The sequence below is a fragment of the Anabrus simplex genome, chromosome 3 (assembly GCF_040414725.1).
Source record: "Anabrus simplex isolate iqAnaSimp1 chromosome 3, ASM4041472v1, whole genome shotgun sequence".
Classification (NCBI taxonomy): Eukaryota; Metazoa; Arthropoda; class Insecta; order Orthoptera; family Tettigoniidae; genus Anabrus; species Anabrus simplex.
Genome location: NC_090267.1, coordinates 260,444,345 through 260,463,999, shown reverse-complemented (window position 1 = coordinate 260,463,999; position 19,655 = coordinate 260,444,345). Strand labels below are relative to the sequence as shown.

The 19,655-nt window shown below is 41.4% G+C and overlaps 1 protein-coding gene across 7 annotated transcripts in view; it reads left to right on the top strand.

Moving 5' to 3' along the window:
- sd (TEA domain transcription factor 1 homolog scalloped) overlaps window positions 1-19,655 on the top strand; it is a 645,214-nt gene that overhangs the window by 379,282 nt on the left and 246,277 nt on the right. For all 7 annotated transcript variants that reach the window (XM_067144328.2, XM_067144329.2, XM_067144327.2 and 4 more), the window contains one exon: window positions 3,551-3,607. In XM_067144328.2, the coding sequence (XP_067000429.1) occupies window positions 3,586-3,607 (22 nt within the window). In that variant the 5' untranslated portion in view covers window positions 3,551-3,585. The remainder of the gene's footprint in view (window positions 1-3,550; window positions 3,608-19,655) is intronic.

Below are 19,655 nucleotides of genomic sequence, written 5' to 3'. Positions count from 1 at the left end.
ATATTTATTTATTTATTTATTTATTTATTTATTTATTTATTCTTGCTAACAAAAGAACCGAGCATTTGTATTCCTTCTGGAAAAAATCTGAATATATAGGATGATTCAGAAGGTTGTGTAGAAACTGAAGTAACTCATAGAAGGATCCAAATGCAACAAATTTCTCATAGGAACGTTTAGTCTAGGACAAAATGCATTCAGCGTAAGCCTGGGAACGTTAGTAACGACGTAATGGACAATTAGTTCATTTTACTAGAATGTTCTCAATTCCTAACCAATTTAGGATAGGCGATGATGATAATAATGATGATAATGATCGTGAGCTGCATTGTGTATTTAGTGGAGTGCGCTAGAGTTTACTATGTCGATCTGGTGAGTTAACATTCTGAAGACATTTAATTTGTTTTTTATAAGCTGCTTTAAACCGCACCGTCATAGATAGGTCTTATGGCGACGATGGGACAGGAAAGGGCTCGGAGTGGGAAGTCCGGCCGTGGCCTTCATTAAGGTACAGCCCCAGCATTTGCCTGGTGTGAAATAGAAAGTCCATCTTACATGAATAAGCTGCCCGGAAGTTGGCCATGGACGTACATAAACAGAAACAAACTAGCATATTAAAAGCATTAAGCAATGTTAAGGAAAACGTAATATGAGGTACATGAACGGAGATTAGAGCAAATATCTTCATAAACAAACAAACAAACAAACAAAAAAAAGATACTTATCCAAAATGTTACAATTCTCAAGTATTATTAAATTAATATGTTCGTTGACATACAAACATAGAAATGTTGATCAATCACAATAAGATTATCCAGTGAAAGAGTAAATCAAAACCTTCACACAGTTTTCTAAATGTGAAGTTGATAAGAGCCTAATTCTAAAGAGTGGCGCAGATTAACGAATTGCAATGGTTTAAGTGCGCTAGCAAAATTTTGGATAAAATTTGGTATTTTACAAGAATATAGATAAGAATTTAGAAGAAACAAATACGATATTGAAGGAAATTTAAGAAAACGGTTCCAGGATTTTTCCCTCGACCGTATAACATCAGACTTTCTTACAGTAAAAGAGAAAAGACCTTTTTTTTTATATTCCCTGACTCGTAGTTTAAAGGTAACATAAGAAGGAAGATGAAGTATGGGCGAGTTGGCCGTGCGATTATGGACGCGCAGCTACGAGCTTGCATCCGTGAGATAATGGGTTCGAACCCCACTGTCGGCAGCCCTGAAGATGGTTTTTCGCGGTTTCCCATTTTCACACCAGTCAAATACTGCGGCTATACCTTAATTAAGGCCACGGCCGCTTCCTTCCCACTCCTAGGCCTTTCCTGTCCGGTCGTCGCCATAAGACCTGTCTCTGTCGGTGAGACGTAAAGCAAATTGTGTAATTAATAAATAAAAGTAGACGGAGAAATCTGGAGAACCAGCTACAAGATAGGCCCAACTCCTCTTCACCCCGAACAACCGTAACTGTATATGGACTGTAGAGGCAAGAGAATGATGCCGTATTTATATTCGTTGGGGCGTAAGAGAACTGAGAGGGGTAACTAGGGGCATCGAAAGTTATTGTACGTTGTAGATAGCAATGACATCAGCTGGAGCTGCAGTCGACAGAAAGTAGGGCTACTCAGTTGAAACTGGTCACGCTGCAGGATGGACGAAGAGCAGATAGTTGACGATGCATAGTGCCGTCTGGTACCGGAGAATGAAGCTCGATGTGGGAAGAAAAGAGCTAGTGAGTCCTATCGTCACAATTTGAAATAGTTCAGATAGGCCAGCCTCATATCGGCATGTGTAAAACATCTTCAACACCTCGAAAACTGGCACAGTACACCAGTGTCCAAAATTAAAGGAAAAAAAACGAAAATTCTAACGTTGTGTCCATTTGACCACATAATACGATCAGGTGGTAATAACGTGGAAACAACCAGCTGCAAGCCTTATTCTGTCCGGCAGATGTCATGCCTGTCTTCGTACAACCATGAAGCGATGGCATTAGTGAGTCTTATCAGTTGGTGTGCGTAGTGTTTACTGTCGTATCCGACCAACTTCCACGTTCACTGTGTAAACACTGTTGTGGTACAGAGAAGACTCCTTGGACGACTCCCTGCGATGGAGGGCGATTCCACGAATGGAAGCTGGATATTCGCTAGCTGAAGTGGCCAGATAGCTTATAGATCTTTTTTAAATTTTTTTTTATGGACGTGGCACCAGTTCTTAGAGCCCGAACATGTGTCCTGAAGCCGAGGACAAGGAAGCCCAAGGGTGACATCCGAAAGATAAGAATTATTTGGCCATAAGGGCGAGACGGTACAACCGTGGGACTGCAAGGCAGCTGGCATCTGAGCTCATAACAGCCACTGCAACAATTGTATCGATGCAGACGATGTACATAAGGCTTAGGCAGAGAGACTTTTACTGTCGGCGACCGGCTGTATGTGTACACATGGCACATGTGCACAGAAATGTCAAGAGCGAAGTCACCTGGACAGCCCAACGGTGGTCTGTATGTTTCAGTTCAGTCTTTAGACTGATTCAGAACGGATTCGCATCTAACGAGAACCTGGAACACTGTTTCGGCCCTGATATGGAGGTGGATCAATCATGGCGTGGGAAGGCATTAAGATAACCACTCGAATCCCTTTCCATCAATTTGCACGGGTAAGCTGGCAATGTTTGACGGCTCTCTGGTATGGTGACAAGATCTTGGCACCTCATGTTCTTCTGTCTCCTTTTTTTTCCTCTCTCCTGAGGTGCTGTGGACTCAGATTTTATTCTGAAGGACGATGAAAAAAATGAAATGGCTTTTAGTGCCGGGAGTGTCCGAGGACAAGTTCGGCTCGCCAGTTTAAGGTCTTTTGATTTGACACCCGTAGGCGACCTGCGCGTCGTGATGAGGATGCAATGATGATGAAGACGACACATACATCCAGCCCCCGTGCCAGCGGAATTAACCAATTAAGGTTGGAATTCCCGACCCTGCCGGGAATCGAACCCGGGAACCCTGTGACCAAAGGCCAGCACGCTAACCATTTAGCCGTGGAGCCGGAATGAAGGACGATAATGCACGACCTTGCAGAGCGGCTACGCTAGTTTTGTTTAGTATTTCAACATGACAAATACTATGGTTCTACTTTACTAGCGATAAGTACCATTATGAGGACCCGTTGATCTGAATTTCGGACCCCTTTAGAGAACAAGCATTCTCGATTCAAGATTGTGCTCTAGAAGCAGTCCCTTGGTCAGTAATGCTATTGTTTATGATAGTTTCTGGGTCGGATCCGCTTGATTGTTTTAAATCGATATACATACATTCATTCTTCATCACATATTTTTATTCTGGTCAATGGATAATTTTGAACTTTGAAATTGTCATTTCATCTCGTCTCATTTCGTACCGTTAGGGGCCGATGACCTAAATGTTAAGCCCCTTTAAACAACAAGCATCATCATCATCATCATCGACATAATTGTGAGGCTGATGGCTAAAAGTAGTAAATTATCACTTTCCTAACTTCGCTTAACTGAATGTTGTTTATGTGTTGCAGAGTTGTGGGCAGCGAGCACAAAGGCGGGGCGTTAGATGTACGAGCTGAGTTCCGGAGGTAAGTTTCACTTATTCTATCTGGTATTTTCTTCGAACCAAATGATTTCGCGATAAAGGAATCTAGTATATTAATGTAATGTTAAAGGGTTCGCATTATAACACACGGTGGATTGGAGGTTATATGAAATGTCACCTTTCCTTTGGAAAGATGAAAGGAAACGTGGACGTTAGCAGAGTGTGGTTCGACATCCACGATACGAGAAATGCAAAATAGGAAAGTAGAAATCCATAATGGTCGGCAACCTTCTGTGCGGTGATGTCAGAAGAAGAAGATGATTTTCATTACCTGAATTCATTACTTATATATTCAGTGATGGCAGGAATTGCAGACCTAGTTTTTAAATGATATAAAATACTAGCTAAAGTATACGTTCTTCGTAAGAATTTATGAGCAAGGATTGAAGTGACCTGCAAGCATGTGTGTGTCTTACAATAGGTTACGCTCTTGTAGACAATATTTACGACGTTCTCATCGGGTACATAAGTATAGGGTGGTCGAAACAGCGTGAGCCGGCATGAAAGCACCAGTCGAAGAATAAAACTTTGGCAGGGTTGGGGTTTGAATACAGACCTCCAAGCTCAGACGTCATCACGTGGTTGGTCTATGGAGCTGGTGTTACTTGCTCCGCTCAGGAAGGGTGTTTGTCACGTGACAAGAGAGCAGCAGTCAGGCGGGTTGAATATACCGTGGCCGTACTGTACCCTCGCCACTGGCCTTCAGTACATACTACGTCATGCACTTTCCCTACTTGCTGGCTAAGCTGCTCTCGTTCCTCGAGAGCAGGGAGCAAACTGGCTCCGAAGGAATTTCGCTCTTGATTGACGATGCATGTCCAAGCTCACTGGATTGCACCCAAGCAAGTACGCTACAGTGACACACCAACGATGTGTTTGATGCTGATTTCTCGACATCGCTCTCAAGCACGAGCAGCTTTAGCAACAGTGCCGTGGAAAACCCAATCGAACTCGCTCGCGAAGCGATGTGATTGGCTAAATTCAGCAGCTGATAAAATGAGAACTGTGCGAGAAAGCGAATTATTTATGAAAATAACCCTTTCTTGCTCATATATCTGATTCACATTGTTTCTGACCACCCTGTATATTAGATTATAGAAAGGTGGGAAAATGGGGAAAATGAGTCTCTTTAGGCCTATTCCCTATTAATGAAGATTATGAATAATTAAACAACCAGGAGGAAGGAAAAAGGTCCGAACTTCGACAAATGAAGATATCGGCAAAGAAAAGAGCCCTGAAAGGCGGGAGAATTAAAGCCTCTTCAGGCCTCGAATGCTCTAATATCGTCGGGATCGAAAAAGAACAGCAGTTCGTGAAAGAGGTCGCACAGGAAGGTTCACAGGAGGAGTCTGAGGGGACCCATGCCGGACTCAGCTCGGGGTCCATGTTTGTCACACCACGTCTCGCAATAAAATATTACAAAATATTTGACTATAAATAAACGCGGGAGACTGAAGAATGTGAAAATAAATTAATAAGATATGAGATTTCTAAGACTATGATGACGAATATGGCTTCACGTGGCCCCTACTCACGCACAAAATTAGTAGATATTCATTAGTGAAGGCGACGACAGCCAATAACCCCGAAAGCTAAATTTTCTGGAAAACCGTTAGTTACGAAGAAAATACATATGCCGTTTCTTGTATGAAATTTACTTATAAGGCCACATGGTGCACTTTACCAGCAGTTTGCCCGTTATTTTTTGAGCTAGTGTAGGCAAAAATTGCCCAAATTTAAGACATATTCCTGTAGAATCTCCCTCTAGTTCGAAATGGTGGAATATATCAAAATCCTAAGTATCCCCTGAGTGACTCGGGATTTCAAACTTTCTTTTACCAAATTTCAGTTAATAGTCCAGTAGTTTTCGGAACAAACAAACAAGCAGATAGACACCATCCCATTTTTATGAATAGTACTAGTTAAAGTACTCGTTCTTCGTACGGGTTTATGAACAAGTAAATCGAAATGTCGAGATTGGTGTGCAGGCTGCTTAGATGGCTCTACTTCAAAATTCCTTCACTCTGATAGCTGAGACCATAGCTGCATTTATGTATTCTTTCCACTCAGACGGAATTAGATTTGCGAGATGAAGGACCTTATATTTTCCTGCCTTTCATGGCACGTATATTTTTTTGCCAAAACCTAAATTCTTGGAGTGTTCGGTCGTCTTTCTCTTTCTACAATTGTTAGTGTTAGGAGGAGAGCCAGGGCTACGTTCAGAGGTCAGTATGAGATGGATTTTTTTCTTTTTTTTTTTTTTTCCTTTTTGCTCCCTCCCCATAAATGCTAATGTGGCAAGTTATTTAAATTATGACCGCCTGTGCTGATCCTTGCACCCCTACAAAGTTCATGCAGACTGAGCACTGCATGTATTACCCACAACGCCACCTCAGCACTTTTCGAGTCCTAGTCCGCCCATCTCAGTCCACGGAAAATGCCAGGATAACTACAGTCAATTCCTTAGTTGTCCTATCGATAGTTAATAGACGTACGTGCTCCAGAACAAATACTGTAAACAAACAACAGTAATTCTTTCTCAGCTGAATATTTTTCAGGTCGCACAGAGTAGCTCAGACGGTAGAGCGCTGGTCTTCCGACTCCAGGTTGGCAGGTTCTATCCCGGCTCAATCCGCTGGTGTTTTTTTTTTTTTTTTTTTTTTTTTTGCTAGTTGTTTTACGTCGCACTGACACAGACAGATCTTATGGCGACCATGGGATAGGAAAGGTCTAGGAATGGGAAGGAAGCGCCCGTGGCCTTAACTGAGGTACAGCCCCAGCATTTGTCTGGTGTGAAAATAGGAAACCTACGGAAAACGATCTTCAGGGCTGCCAACAGTGGGGTTCGAACCCACTATCTCCCGGATGCAAGCTCACACCTGCGCGCTCCTAACCGCACGGCCAACTCGCCCGGTCGCTGATGTTTGAAGGTGCTCAGATACTACTTCGAGTCGTTAGATTTAACTGCGGGACAACATTCCTGCAGCTCAGTGTCTCCGAAAACCGTGAAAGCATTTGGCGGAACGTAAAACTAATAATAATAATAATAATAATAATAATAATAATAATAATAATAATGTAGTTGGTTAAACTGCTTTTTTCACTATGCTCGTGGTTGTAGGATTTAACACCATCAGTGTCGTTTAACATGTCAAAGATTCGCGTAACGTCCGTGTGATCCGCGAGCATGTTAAAAACACCCCTTTCGAAGGTGTAATTCAGGCATTTCAGCGATTCTTATGACGTACATTTCATGAAGGGACATTGAACTCTTCTTCTTCTGGTCATTTCAGCGTTAAATATTGAAAGATGATCATAGAGGTCGTAGAGTAGACGTGCAGGGAGGATGATGGATTTATTTCGTCGTAGCATCGAGTGATCACTTCTTGATCGGTTGCAGAAAAAAAATATTTTTGAATTAGTCTTGTGCTGCTCCAATCTGTGGGTTGCGGTAAGTCTGTGTCGAGGGCTTAGATTTAGAGTACACCCTATGTGTCAACTTTTACATTACATTGCAGTGTTCGAACTCTTCACTTACCAAACAAGGAGCCCAAAGTGGACATTCCACTGGAATAAAATAAGATTTTCTGAAAATTTAAGTTAAACTCTTAAGACTAGCGGTGCGTTACTGCTGTTGAACCACTGTAGGAAGAATAGCTGATTTTCTCGTGCAATGCAACTTTACTGAAACTAATTACCGTGGCGGCACGGTTCATCAGCGTTGTTGGTCAACATGATTTTCGTTCGTTACACTCCGAACAATCCGGTCGGTACTCAAACTATGTCTTTTCACGAGAGTTTAATCCTGATGTAAACATGGTATGTCCACGCGTCCGTCAAAGAAAGAGTTGTGATTCGCTGAGCGTGTAGTACCGACCTCCACCCCGTCAACGTCTCGTGTTCGGACGTACAGGGCTGCGTACGACAACAGTGCTTCTGAATAAACGACTAAACCTGGATTCTGATCACTTAGTTTATTGAACACATTCACAATGCACTTCCTATGGTCACTTCTGAGCGGTTTTCCTCTTTTGTACTTCACTACAGGCGATGGTTCCACCTCGTGCTCTATTTCTCTCACTATGAATACTGACTCACTCACTGACTGCTGCTGCTGCAAGATGCAACACCTTATTTCCACGCTGTACAGCTTGGGACTTTCCCTCACTACGAGATGACTTCCTGTATTACACCACGCCTTGTCCCTTCATTTCTCGTCATTTAATCACTATTTTATTAAAACAAAACCATATACATACCGGTATATATGACAACCCTATTTTAATTTGATTACGTACTCTTCTAAATGTAATAAACTAAAATAAAATTATGCAACGTACTACTTTTCTTCGAGCTCACATACAGTCGAGTGACTGGCGACAGGACGTGTTTTCCATAGCACACTTGGTGGCGGGGGGGGGGGGGGGGGGGTCGATACAGAACTTGTATTTATCCCAATTGCGATTCTTGTTGTTCCACCTTTTGAAAAAATCACTATCACTATATATTGGTGAATTCATGAAAGGAAACTTTCTTCTGAGTGTAAGAGAGGGCCAAGAGCCCTAACTTCGCCACCTACAAAGGCATAATAAATAAATAAATAAATAAATAAATAAATAAATAAATAAATAAATAAATCTTATAAAAAGATACCGAGTAAGTGGCCGTGTGGTTAGGGCCGCGCAGATGTGAGCGTGCATTCGGAAGATAGTGGGTTCTAACCCGACTGTCGGCAGACCTGAAAATGGTTTTCCGTGGTTTCCCATTTTTTACAATTGGCTTTACGTCGCACCGACACAGATAGATCTTATGACGACGAAAGGATAGGAAAGGCCTAGGGCTGGAAAGGAAGCAGCCGTTGCCTTAATTAAGGTACAGCCCCAGTATTTGCCTGGTGTGAAAATGGGAAACCACGGAAAACTATCTTCAGGGCTGTCGACAGTGGGGTTCGAGCTCGCTATCTCCCGGATGCAAGCTCACAGCCGCGCGCCCCTAACCGCAAGGCCAACTCGCCCGGTGTACCTTAATTATGGCCACGACCGCTTCCCATCGTCGCCGTAAAGGGCCCCATAGACGGTCCGTCTTAGCGTCCGTCTTACCTGCGCAGTTCTAAGACGACAGGTAAGACGGACCGTGTGTGGTAGAATTTTCATCCCTGTACCGTCTTAGGCTTGGCTCGAAGTGAATCTGGCAGCGCCTGATTTTTCTGTGCGTGTACAGGTAAGTCGGCGAGCAAGTTGGAGCGTGTGTGGGGTCTTCAGACTTAGCGTCAGTTTTAACCAATTGCTTCTACAGTGCAGTTCGCTCGTAGGACATAATGTCAGATTTAAGAATCATGCCTCGAGCGTTTCTAATGGAATTCATACAGCTATACCGTTGTAATCCGTGCTTGTGGAAAATCAAAAGTAAAGAGTACACGACACAGGGTTATTTTTACATGTTTTCCATCAACCGCACCCAGTCAATTTGGAAAATTCCATTTTCTTTCAAACTGCTGTCCAATACATATCCATTCATCTTCTTTTGTTGGAAACTGATACAAAATAAAATTATTATTGTTATTATTATTAAATCATGCAACTAAAATATAATTTTAACCCAATGTAATTAATTATATTTTTGTTTTTAGGTTGGTTGGACGGAGACTGTTAATTTTCACACTCCGTTATATAATTCTTTCTTATTGTACTATAAGCATACATTATACCTTGTCTAATATTAACATGAAATACATTTCCTTTTACCTTGTACAAGAAACTTATAAATAAATTTTACTTACTTTGAGATACTGATTCTTGCGCACCTTATATATTGCAGAGCAAGTCTCAGGAATTATTACTCCCAAAGACTGGACTGAAATTGTAGCGGAAAATTTCAGATCTTCGTAACTTCTTCCGGTTGCTAAGAAACGAAGTGTGACGTCGAGTCGTTCATGCGGTGTTATTGCCCGTCTCATGCACTGTCATTCTTTCTGATATGGGGCGCTACCAGGTGAAGAAGGTATAAATAAGTTTCACTGTCCATCCTCAAATAATTGTACCAGTCACCTGGTTCAAGAGTTAAATCTTTCATTAAATTTATATGCGACAGTGTATCTCGTTTAAGTAACCAAGCTTTTGCCCGTTTTGATCAACCCCCTGCGGGTGGGGGACGCACATGTGGAATACAACCGCGGTATCCCCTGCCTGTCGTAAGAGGCTACTACAAGGGGCGACCAAGGGACGATTGAATTAGAACCATGAAACTAGTTTTGATTCGTACCATCACGCGGGGAACACCATGGGTTGCCTGAACTTGCGAGTAGTACCACCATCTTAGGTACGAAATAGGTTTGTGATTAGTAGCAGCAGAGAGCGGTTCCCCTGTGGGTTTTCAGTACCCGTGCGTCGTACCCATGTGAACAACACCGCGGGTCTGGGCGTTGCCTGTGAGTTGTACCACTATATGAGCGACACCGTGGGTCTGCGTTTCCTGTGATTAGTATCCACTATGTGAGGAACACCACGGGGCCCGTGGGACAGGCAGCACCCGTGCCTAGTACACCTAGGTGAGGAAACTCTCGGTTTGCGTTGGCTCTGAGTGGCGCCATTGTGTGAGTAACACCATAGGTCTGCGTTACCTGTACGAAGTACAATACTTGTGAGTAGTACCATCTTGTGTGGAACACCGTGATTCTTCGCTACATTTGATTAGTACCCCAACATGACAAATACCATGGTTCTACTTTACTCGCGACATGTACCATTCTGTGGGGCCTTAGGCATAGATATTGCACCCCATTAGACTTCAAGCATCATTGTGCTTTATGAGTGATCCCTTGGTCAGTACTACTATTACTCCGACCTCTTTTGAGTCTGATCCACTGTATTTTGTTTGTTTGTTCGTTTTTTTGTTTTTTGTTGCGTTCATGTCCATTCATTCATTCTTCATGACATTTTTTAAAATTTGATTTTGGTCAGTGGATGAATTTGAAATTTTTGTTATTTCATTTCATACCATTAGGTGCCAATGACCTCGATGTTAGGCCCGTTTAAACCACAAGCATCATCATCATCATCATCATCATCATCATCATTTTGATCAAGCCCTTTTCTTTTTAGCGTTTGATCTCAAATTTAATGCTAGAGCGGTATAAATTAGAAGTTCCTCAAGCATGTTATCCGTGCACGAGTAGCGAAAACTGATCGCAAGTCTGACAGCAAAACGGAGCGTCTGTGTCCTCTTCCGTGTTCCGTCTTACCTCTCATCTTAGAACTGCGCAGGTAAGACGGACCGTCTATGGGGCCCTTAAGACCTGTCTATGCGTGTGCGACGTAAAGCAAATTGTCTTAAAAATAATTGATAATTTTGCGAAGGGGGTCGTGATACCCAAGTGGGTTAGTCACTGGCGGCCACGATTCGAATCCCGGACAATCCATACGGGGTTTTTGAAAAATCACGTCACCGTCGTTCGGATTCCACGTAAAAATGGCGGTCCCATAGCTGTGATCATGGTATCAGCAGTCACTTAAACCTACAAGATTACTTACTTATTTGCTTTTAACGTTGCAAAATGTGTATGACACTGTGATCTACTTAAAGTTAAAATACAATTCAGCGTGTGGAATAAGGTTGCCATCGAATACGTTCAGTCCCTGGAACGTTCGAACTTGTCCGACAGTCAGTGAGATGGCGTGTTCAGGCGTGCATTCAGGTGCATGGTGGACATCCTGAGGACTTCTGGTTTCTCTGGTGGTACACCAACATGGCGACAGCTACTTGACATGGGATATGCCAGGTAAGGCACTTCAGGTACAAAGTTGGAAGTCTGTAACTCGTAAACGATCGACCATAGGGCATATGTTCGTACGAACTTTGTATGTCGTTCTAAGGCATGTTGATAACCACCACCCGATTACTTGCCACATGTTTGGGAACGCCCTGTATATATTCGATTTTAGAGTTTACTTGAATAGTAAAAAAAAATAAGAACCTTCAAATTATAGGCCTATAACGAAGTCAGTAAAATATGACTGTCACACTAAATCATCAAGAATAAAATTGTTTCTTTATACTTGTGCGTAGGTTATTTATTGATCTATTCCTATGTATCCAACATCTTTTTAAAAAATTTGCTTTATGTCGTACCGTCACAGATAGGTCTTATGGCGACGATGGGATAGGAAAGGCCTAGGAGTGAGAAGAAAGCGGCCGTGGCCTTAATGAAGGGACAGCCCCAGCATTTGCCTGACATGAAAATGGGAAAACACGGAAAACCGACGGTGGGTTTCGTACCCACTATCTCCCGAATGCTGTCTCACAGCTGCGTGTGTCTAACCGCACGGCCGACTCGCGCGGTTTATCCAACATAATAATAATAATGTTATTTGTTTTACGTCCCACTAACTACTATTACGGTCTTCGGAGACGCCGAGGTGCCGCCAGTAAATCTACCGACACGAGGCTGTCGTATTTGAGCACCTTCACATACCACCGGATTGAGCCAGGATCGAACCTACCAACCTCTACCGTCCGACAACCCAGAAAACTCGTCTTGATCGCACGTGCCGTGTATATGGCGACTCTGTAGATATAGCTCTCTCAAACGGGCCATAGCTTTTTATTAAAGTACGTCAGTTATGTCATGTTCAGCAAAAACTGTGTATTGCAACCATCTTAGCTATAAGTTTACGCCGATGTGAGAGTGTGGGGGCATTTTTACATCCAAGAACTAACAGCTGTCTCGCTGCCTCGCCTTACACGAATCTCTTTATCCTCCTTATCCTGAAATAGTAACGGCCGTCACGCTCGCACTTACTGTCTGTCCGAGTGTACTTGTATTAGTTCCGTCATTGAACCTCAGCACAGCACTCTTTTATCGCGTTTTTCACGCCCTGTACCTAAACATGACGCGAATAAATGCAACAGGTGCCGCCAATCTGTTCTTATCCGTGTGTCACGAGCGGATGGGGATGCTCTTCAGAACTTCACTCAGTTCACGTTGCGGGGTATATGTGACATCCTTTCACAAGTTGAGCCTCAGACAAATGCTGTAAATGTACAGAACCGAGTTCGATAGCTGCAGTCGCTTAAGTGCGGCTAGTATCCAGTATTCGGGAGATAGTGGGTTTGAACCCCCACTGTCGGTAGCCGTGAAGACGGTTTTCCGTGGTTTTCCATTTTCACACCACAGGCAAATGCTCGGGCTGTATCTTAACTAAGGCCACGGCCGCTTCCTTCCCACTCCTATGTCTTTCCTGTCCCATCGTCGCCATAACACCTACCTGTGTCGATGCGACGTAAAACAACTTGTAATGAAAATGTACAGAGAAGGACATTGTGTGATCGTGAACATGTAACCCTTTCATGCTGAGAACACTGTGGAGGGATACGATATAAATATTGCAAAGATGACTATGATATCCATTTTTAAGTATGTTGGGATCTCTCTTGAAACCCAGATTATCCTGCCGTCCTATATAAGGACACCTGATACAGGAATTAGTATGGAACATCTAGTACAGCCCTGCAATTTGCACCACTCTACATTCATTCATAACCATACTCTGAATCTCGTTCTTTGTTTCAGTTCAAATTTCTCGAAGTATTCGTAAATGACTTTTAAACCGTGAGTAATTCTGTATCTGCAGAGTAAAAATAAGTTATTCCATATTTCTGTTAAGCGTATAAATTATGTATATTTGCTGAGCGATGCCGACTTTTAAATGAACTGTAGCGTTTTATTCAGTGTTAACTCGACAATATTAATCAAAACGCAGCTATAGGTCGTATAATAGAGTTCCAGTTACTCTGCCATCTGCTAGAGTGAAACAAGAAAGTATAAATTTACGCTCAGGTGGCCCGAATAGCGTCAAATCAAAATTCTTGTTCATGGTTGCCGAGGCCGTACAGTGATGATGAAGATAGTAATAATAATAATAATAACAAGATAGAAGCATGGGAATCTATCACGGTGCATGTGCAGTATCGTGGAAATTTTAACGTATTAACCAGCATCTTACGCAACAATTTTTGTGTTACTCTTGACTCGGCTTCTGCTAAATAACAGTCTTGTAGTGTTTAATATTCACTTTTTGTTTCTTTATAGGAATTTAGGATTCGTGGAATAATAAATAAATAAATAAATAAATAAATAAGAAGATATTTAAAAATCCTTTGGGCATCCAGACAATCAGCGAATGAAATATTCCCGAAAGTATGGACGCTTGTTCGTTTCGTAGCCTTCTTCCTTGCTTCGTGATCGATAAGTTTTCACCGATGGCGTTCGGGTAGTAGAACCGCAGCTAGAAATCCTCCACTGGTAGAGAACGTTTTTCATTCTATTGTCAGCGTCTTCTTGTCAGCCCACCTGATTGCCATGATCGTTAGTGAAGTATCAAGTCTAAGGTTTGACACCGTGGTCAACCGTTGCTTGAAAAAATAAAAGGAAGATAAAAAAAGAATCAGGATGTCGGCCGGCCGGGTAGGCGAAGTGGTCGTATACAATTCATTTTCACTAGATTGCGCGCAGAAGCCTGGGTTCAGTTCCAAACTTCTTCGCAGTGCTCATATTGAGTGAAAGCATATGGTTCTGTTGATAGTAATTCATCCGACTGATAGTCACATTAAGCCTTGAGCAGACCCCTTCATTGTTATTAGACAGGAGAAGGCTATGTCCCGACATCGGGCTTCACCCTCTCCCAATCATATCATCATCGTCATCACCATCACCACTTACGTAGAAGCGCAGGTTGTCCAAGGGCATCAAATAGACCAGGCCTCTCCGGAGGCCACACGTAGTAAATCAGTTCCCTTGTCTTTAAACTTAGTAATGCCTAAAGTTGTAGGTGTCTGCTATTTTTAGGTATTCTTCGTACGGCGGGTTGTTGACTGTTTTGGCTATATGGCTGCTTGTTACTGTATTTAAAATAAATATCTATGGATAGAGGAGGTAGTAAAAGGGAATTATTAAAGCACGAACACATATATATTGAAGGTAAATGTTGAACCGTATTATGAAACGTTACTATAAACACTTCCGTATTTGAACAGTAAATTACGTTTATGTTCGCCAATTACATTATTGCAAGGGAAATGCATTATTCGCCGGAAAATAAATTGTTATAGGGTTAAAATGAGTAGTGTATTCAGCAAAGGTTCGTAACATTATATTATTTAATGTACTTTATTTCCTTTTCCTAAGAGAAGAGCTTTGATTTTCAATAATAATAATAATAATAATAATAATAATAATAATAATAGCGTCTGTCCTAACTGGTACCGGTCTTAATGGATGCCTGTTCCGAAAAACTGCAATTACGGTATCCATTATTGGAAAGAAAAAGCGCCGAAACTATTATTTTTATAATCTCTGAAAGTAATGCATATTTTTAAGCGGTTTTTAATAGATAAAGGTGACTTTTTCCAACTTTTGATTTATAACACATGAAACAATTTTGCAGCCGTTTTTATCGCTCTTCACACATTATGAGAAAAAAAGGATAAAATCATGATAAACATTTATTGAACACCTGTCACATCATCTCTTTTTATATTATTTGATTTCTTTGAGTCAGTCAGTCTTTTCTTCGATTATTAAAACAAACTTCGGGTTCATATTTACAATGTCTTTGTTTAGAAAATGCAAATCCACTTCATGATAGAAAAGAAGTGAGCTGACTTTCTCCATGATCCAGCGAGACTTAATTGTTCATCATTAACTCTCAACTGTTGTTTTAGATATATTAAATGTCTTCATATCGAAAAACTGGTTTTTATCTATGAAGTCTCCGTGGCTAAATTGTTAACATGCTGGCCTTTGGTCCAAGGGGTCCCGAGTTCAATTCCCGGGTGGGTCGGAGATTTTAACTTTCATTGGGTTAATTTTCTGGCTCGAGGCTGAGGGTGTTGGTGCCGTATCCAACATTAGAAATAATTTTAGGTAGGGCCTCACCCTCACAGGTGTGCAGGTCGCCTAGAGGGTGTCTACTCGAAAGACTAGCACCAGGCCTTTCCGGTGGCCACACTCTCTTGCTCTTAATTCAGCTAAGAAATAATAATAATAATAATAATAATAATAATAATAATAATAATAATAATAATAATAATCTTTGTTTAACGCCCCACTATTTTTTTGTTTCCTGGAGACCCTGAGATATCTGAATTTTATCCCACTGGAGTTCTGTAAATTTACCGACGCGAGGCTAGCGTTTTAGAGCACCTTCAAATGCCACCGAACTGAGCCGGGATCGAATCCGTCAATTTGGGCTCAGAAGGCGTGCGCTTATACCTTCTGAACGACTCGACCTAGATAAAATAAACTATTTTTGCACACTGTAGGTGTTCATATTTGTGTTATGGTCTATATTTTATATCACTTTGAAATAAAATTAGGCACAATCGTGACTTCCAGAACACTTTTTCTAGTAGCAGATCCAAAGCTTAAGTGTAAACCATATCAGACATGACTGGGTAGGCTACAAGAATTACTTTTTTTTTACTTGCATAACTGCACAGTACGAATAAACTACAATATTATTCAGTGCTGAATAAATCGAAAACACTGTATACAGTATGCGTTCTCGAATGCTAGAGTTGTTTTATACCTTTCTGTTTGATTTTAGAGTAAATTGACTCTTTAAGCGGTTTGAAATCTTACTTATTTTTGTTAATAACTATTTAGAATAGGTGTTTTAAGGCGTGATTACTGTCAACGATGGTGAAAGCTGCCATTGTTACTATTATTATACTGCTGTAACTAATTGCATTGTGGTAGGAGGTCAAGGAAACTGAACGAGGAAAAGAAAATCAGTAGAAAGGAAGTTCAGTGAGATTAAGAGGTGTGTTGGTGGTTGACCTTGGTTTGAAGTGTGCTGCTGAAGTTGACCGCTGGCATTGAAGGAGCGAGATTCTCCCTTCCTTGCTGCAGATTGCATCGAAATACCCTACATGAATGTTCTTGAACTTCAGCTGTCATGAAATACAGTACGTGGAATAGGTTTCGGATTTCTGTCTGTTTTAGCTGAAGTACTGGAGGTCGACGATTGGCGAGTTTCGATTGTGACGTGGGCCTCGAACATTCTAATATTTCTTGTTAGCTGTCTTCCTGCCTCTTCAACCTAACTAATAAGCCAAACCACTGCATGAACTTGGGAGTTAGAATGTTCGCTGCTGGTGGGCCATAGGATGTGCGGTTCTGAATACACATTTCATGTTGGATTGTTTTGTATTAATTGGGAGGGGGTAGGCCATCGGAATCTATTGATAGTTGCTGGAATCTTCGGCCGCCCAGGAAAGTAAACGCTGGTGACGAGCACGTCGATGCTTAGGTGGCAAAGTGGTACTGCCCAAACGGAAAACATTGCGCAATTGTTCACAGACACACTCCACGATGCTTTCCGAAATGAACGTATTCATGCTGATGCAAGTAGGTAGACTAGGGCTCTCTGAAAATTCTGTAGAGCCGTAAGGATTTCCCGCGGGAGATTGTATCATCCTTCTAGCACGGCCAAAGATCCCAGCAACTATAAGACCCTATGTATTTATTGTGACTATTTTCTCTAAGAGCAATACTGAAGTCCTTAGGGAGATAAGAGAAAAACGGAATGCAGAAAATGCCAACATACTAGCAGAAACTTTAGGGAATGGAACCTCAAAATTAATACAAGGAAAACAAAAACCATGACAATATGTAAATCCAGGAAAACACCTGTAGCACACTTCAAAATTGGCCCTGATAAAATTGAACAAGTGAAACAATTTTGCTACCTAGGAACCCTAATCAAGAGTGATAATCGGAGCATATCAGAAGTCACGAGAAGAATAGCAAAGGCAAAGAGAGCCTTCGAAGATAAAAAGCGTCTGCTGCTCAACAAACATACAGATACACAAACTCTTCTAATGTGTTTCTGTATGCTTGCGAAAGCTGGACATTAGGAATGCAAGAAAGGAAAAGACTAGAGGCAATTGAAATGTGGATCTGGAGAAGAATAAAGAGGATAAGTTGGAACCTTCCTCTCCGCTATAAAAGCCGACACATTTCGGATGATGTTTCTTGGAAAGCTAGCTTGAGGGGAAGGTTTCATAACTTTAGTAATATAACTTTTATTTTCTCATAATGTAAAGTTCAAACTTTAAATGTAAATTTCAAACATGTCGAAGGAAGTTAACCGAAATCAGGGAGTAGAGAGTGAGGTACCCTCTTGTATTCCCTCTCAATTTGATAATGAGGTAACTATGGTTTTGTAACCTTTAAAATCTATCTAGTAACTTCTGTAACTTAAATATTTTTCTTCATATAGCCACCTCCGTAATATAGGCTTAGCCTCTGTAACGTCGGTCCACAAGCCCAAGTAGAGTTTTAAGTATTTCATGTGAACTTCAAGGAGGGCAGGTGTTCGCCTCCTTATCATTTTGATTTTAGGCCAGTAAATTTAACCTTTTGTTTTTACCCAAGGCCATGTAGATTGGATGCTTGCTACCCCTGTTAAACTCTATTTCATTCATTTCATGTTAAGGATATCAGACTGTTGAGCAGTTAAGGCAGTGAGTGTTAAATGTAGGTTGTGCCTTTGATAGGCCTGGAAAGTGTAAATTTGTAGAGCAAAGAAGCTCTTCCACAGATTTAAAATTGGGAGATCCGTCTCCTGGACTGTTGATTGAAAAGAGCAGTAGTACTCAGGTACAATTTGTAATTAGGGAGCTTCAAGCTCATATTGTTAATGTATTGTTATCTGATTACTCTTCACCTCTCTAAATTGTTCCTCAAGCTTACGAGCTAAATTTTTGAACCTGATTTGTTACCTACTTAACAAAATGTAAAATTTAAAATTTGAAAAGAAAAAAAGCAGAGGAAGAAATATAGCTACAATTTTAGTTTTAAATTAATCTTCTGACTTTTTCTATATCCACCCATTCATGCTCGCGCCTTCATTCACCTCTCCGTCCCACAGAATCCCCATAATAATAATAATAATAATAATAATAATAATAATAATAATAATAATAATAATAATAATAATAATAATAATAATAAGAAGAAGAAGAAGAAGAAGAAGAAGAAGAAGAAGAAGAAGAAGAAGAAGAAGAAGAAGAAGAAGACGAAGACGAAAGCTGAGCGACTTGGCCGTGTGTGGTTAAGGTTGTACAGCTGTGAGCTTTAATTCGGAGATAGTGGGTTCGAACCCCACTGTCGGCAGCCATGGAAATAGTTTTCCGTGGTTTCTCATTTTCACACAAGGCAAATGCTGATGCTGTGCTTTAATTACGGCAACGGCCGCTTCCTTCACACCCCTAGACCTTTCCTACCTTATCGTAGCCGTAAGACCTGCGTAGGTGCGACGTAAAGCAAATTGAAAAGAAAAAAATCTCGCCGGGCTCAGTAGTTCAGACGGTAAGCGCTGGCCTTCTGAGCTGAACTTGGCAGGTTCGATCCTGACTCGGTCCGGTGGTATTTGAAGTTGTTCAAATACGTCAGCATCGCGTCGGTAGGTTTACTGGTACGTAAAAGAACCCCTGTGGGACAAAATTTCGGCAACTCGGCGTTTCCGAAAACCATATAAAATTGTTAGTGGGACGTGAAAACAAATACCGGTAACATTAATTATTAATATCTCACCTACCGTGTCGCATATTTTCATTTGATGCCATTTAAGCTGCTTGCGCGTCGATTTCGACATTTCCTTTTACTCTCCCGGATGGTAGAAACACCGGAACTCTCTTCGACTATCTATAGCTGAGTTTTAATTAATTTTGTCGAGTAAATACCAAGTGTACCGCCAGGGACCATTTATATGCCGACGGCATATGACATGTAATGCTGAATTTAATTGTTTTCGTCGTTCAAAAAACTGACATTCTCGGCCGCGTTTGAACCCCGTTATCTTGAGATTCGGAGCCCGACACACTACCAAAGATCAACGGAGGGTGTATACAGCTTTTTAAGGGTTCGAAATTTGCAACAGAATTGTGGTAGACGGTTTGTAACTGAATTATAATATGGATATTTTCCAAAGGTGTTTACGTCTAAGAGAAATTGAAGGCAGTTATTGAAT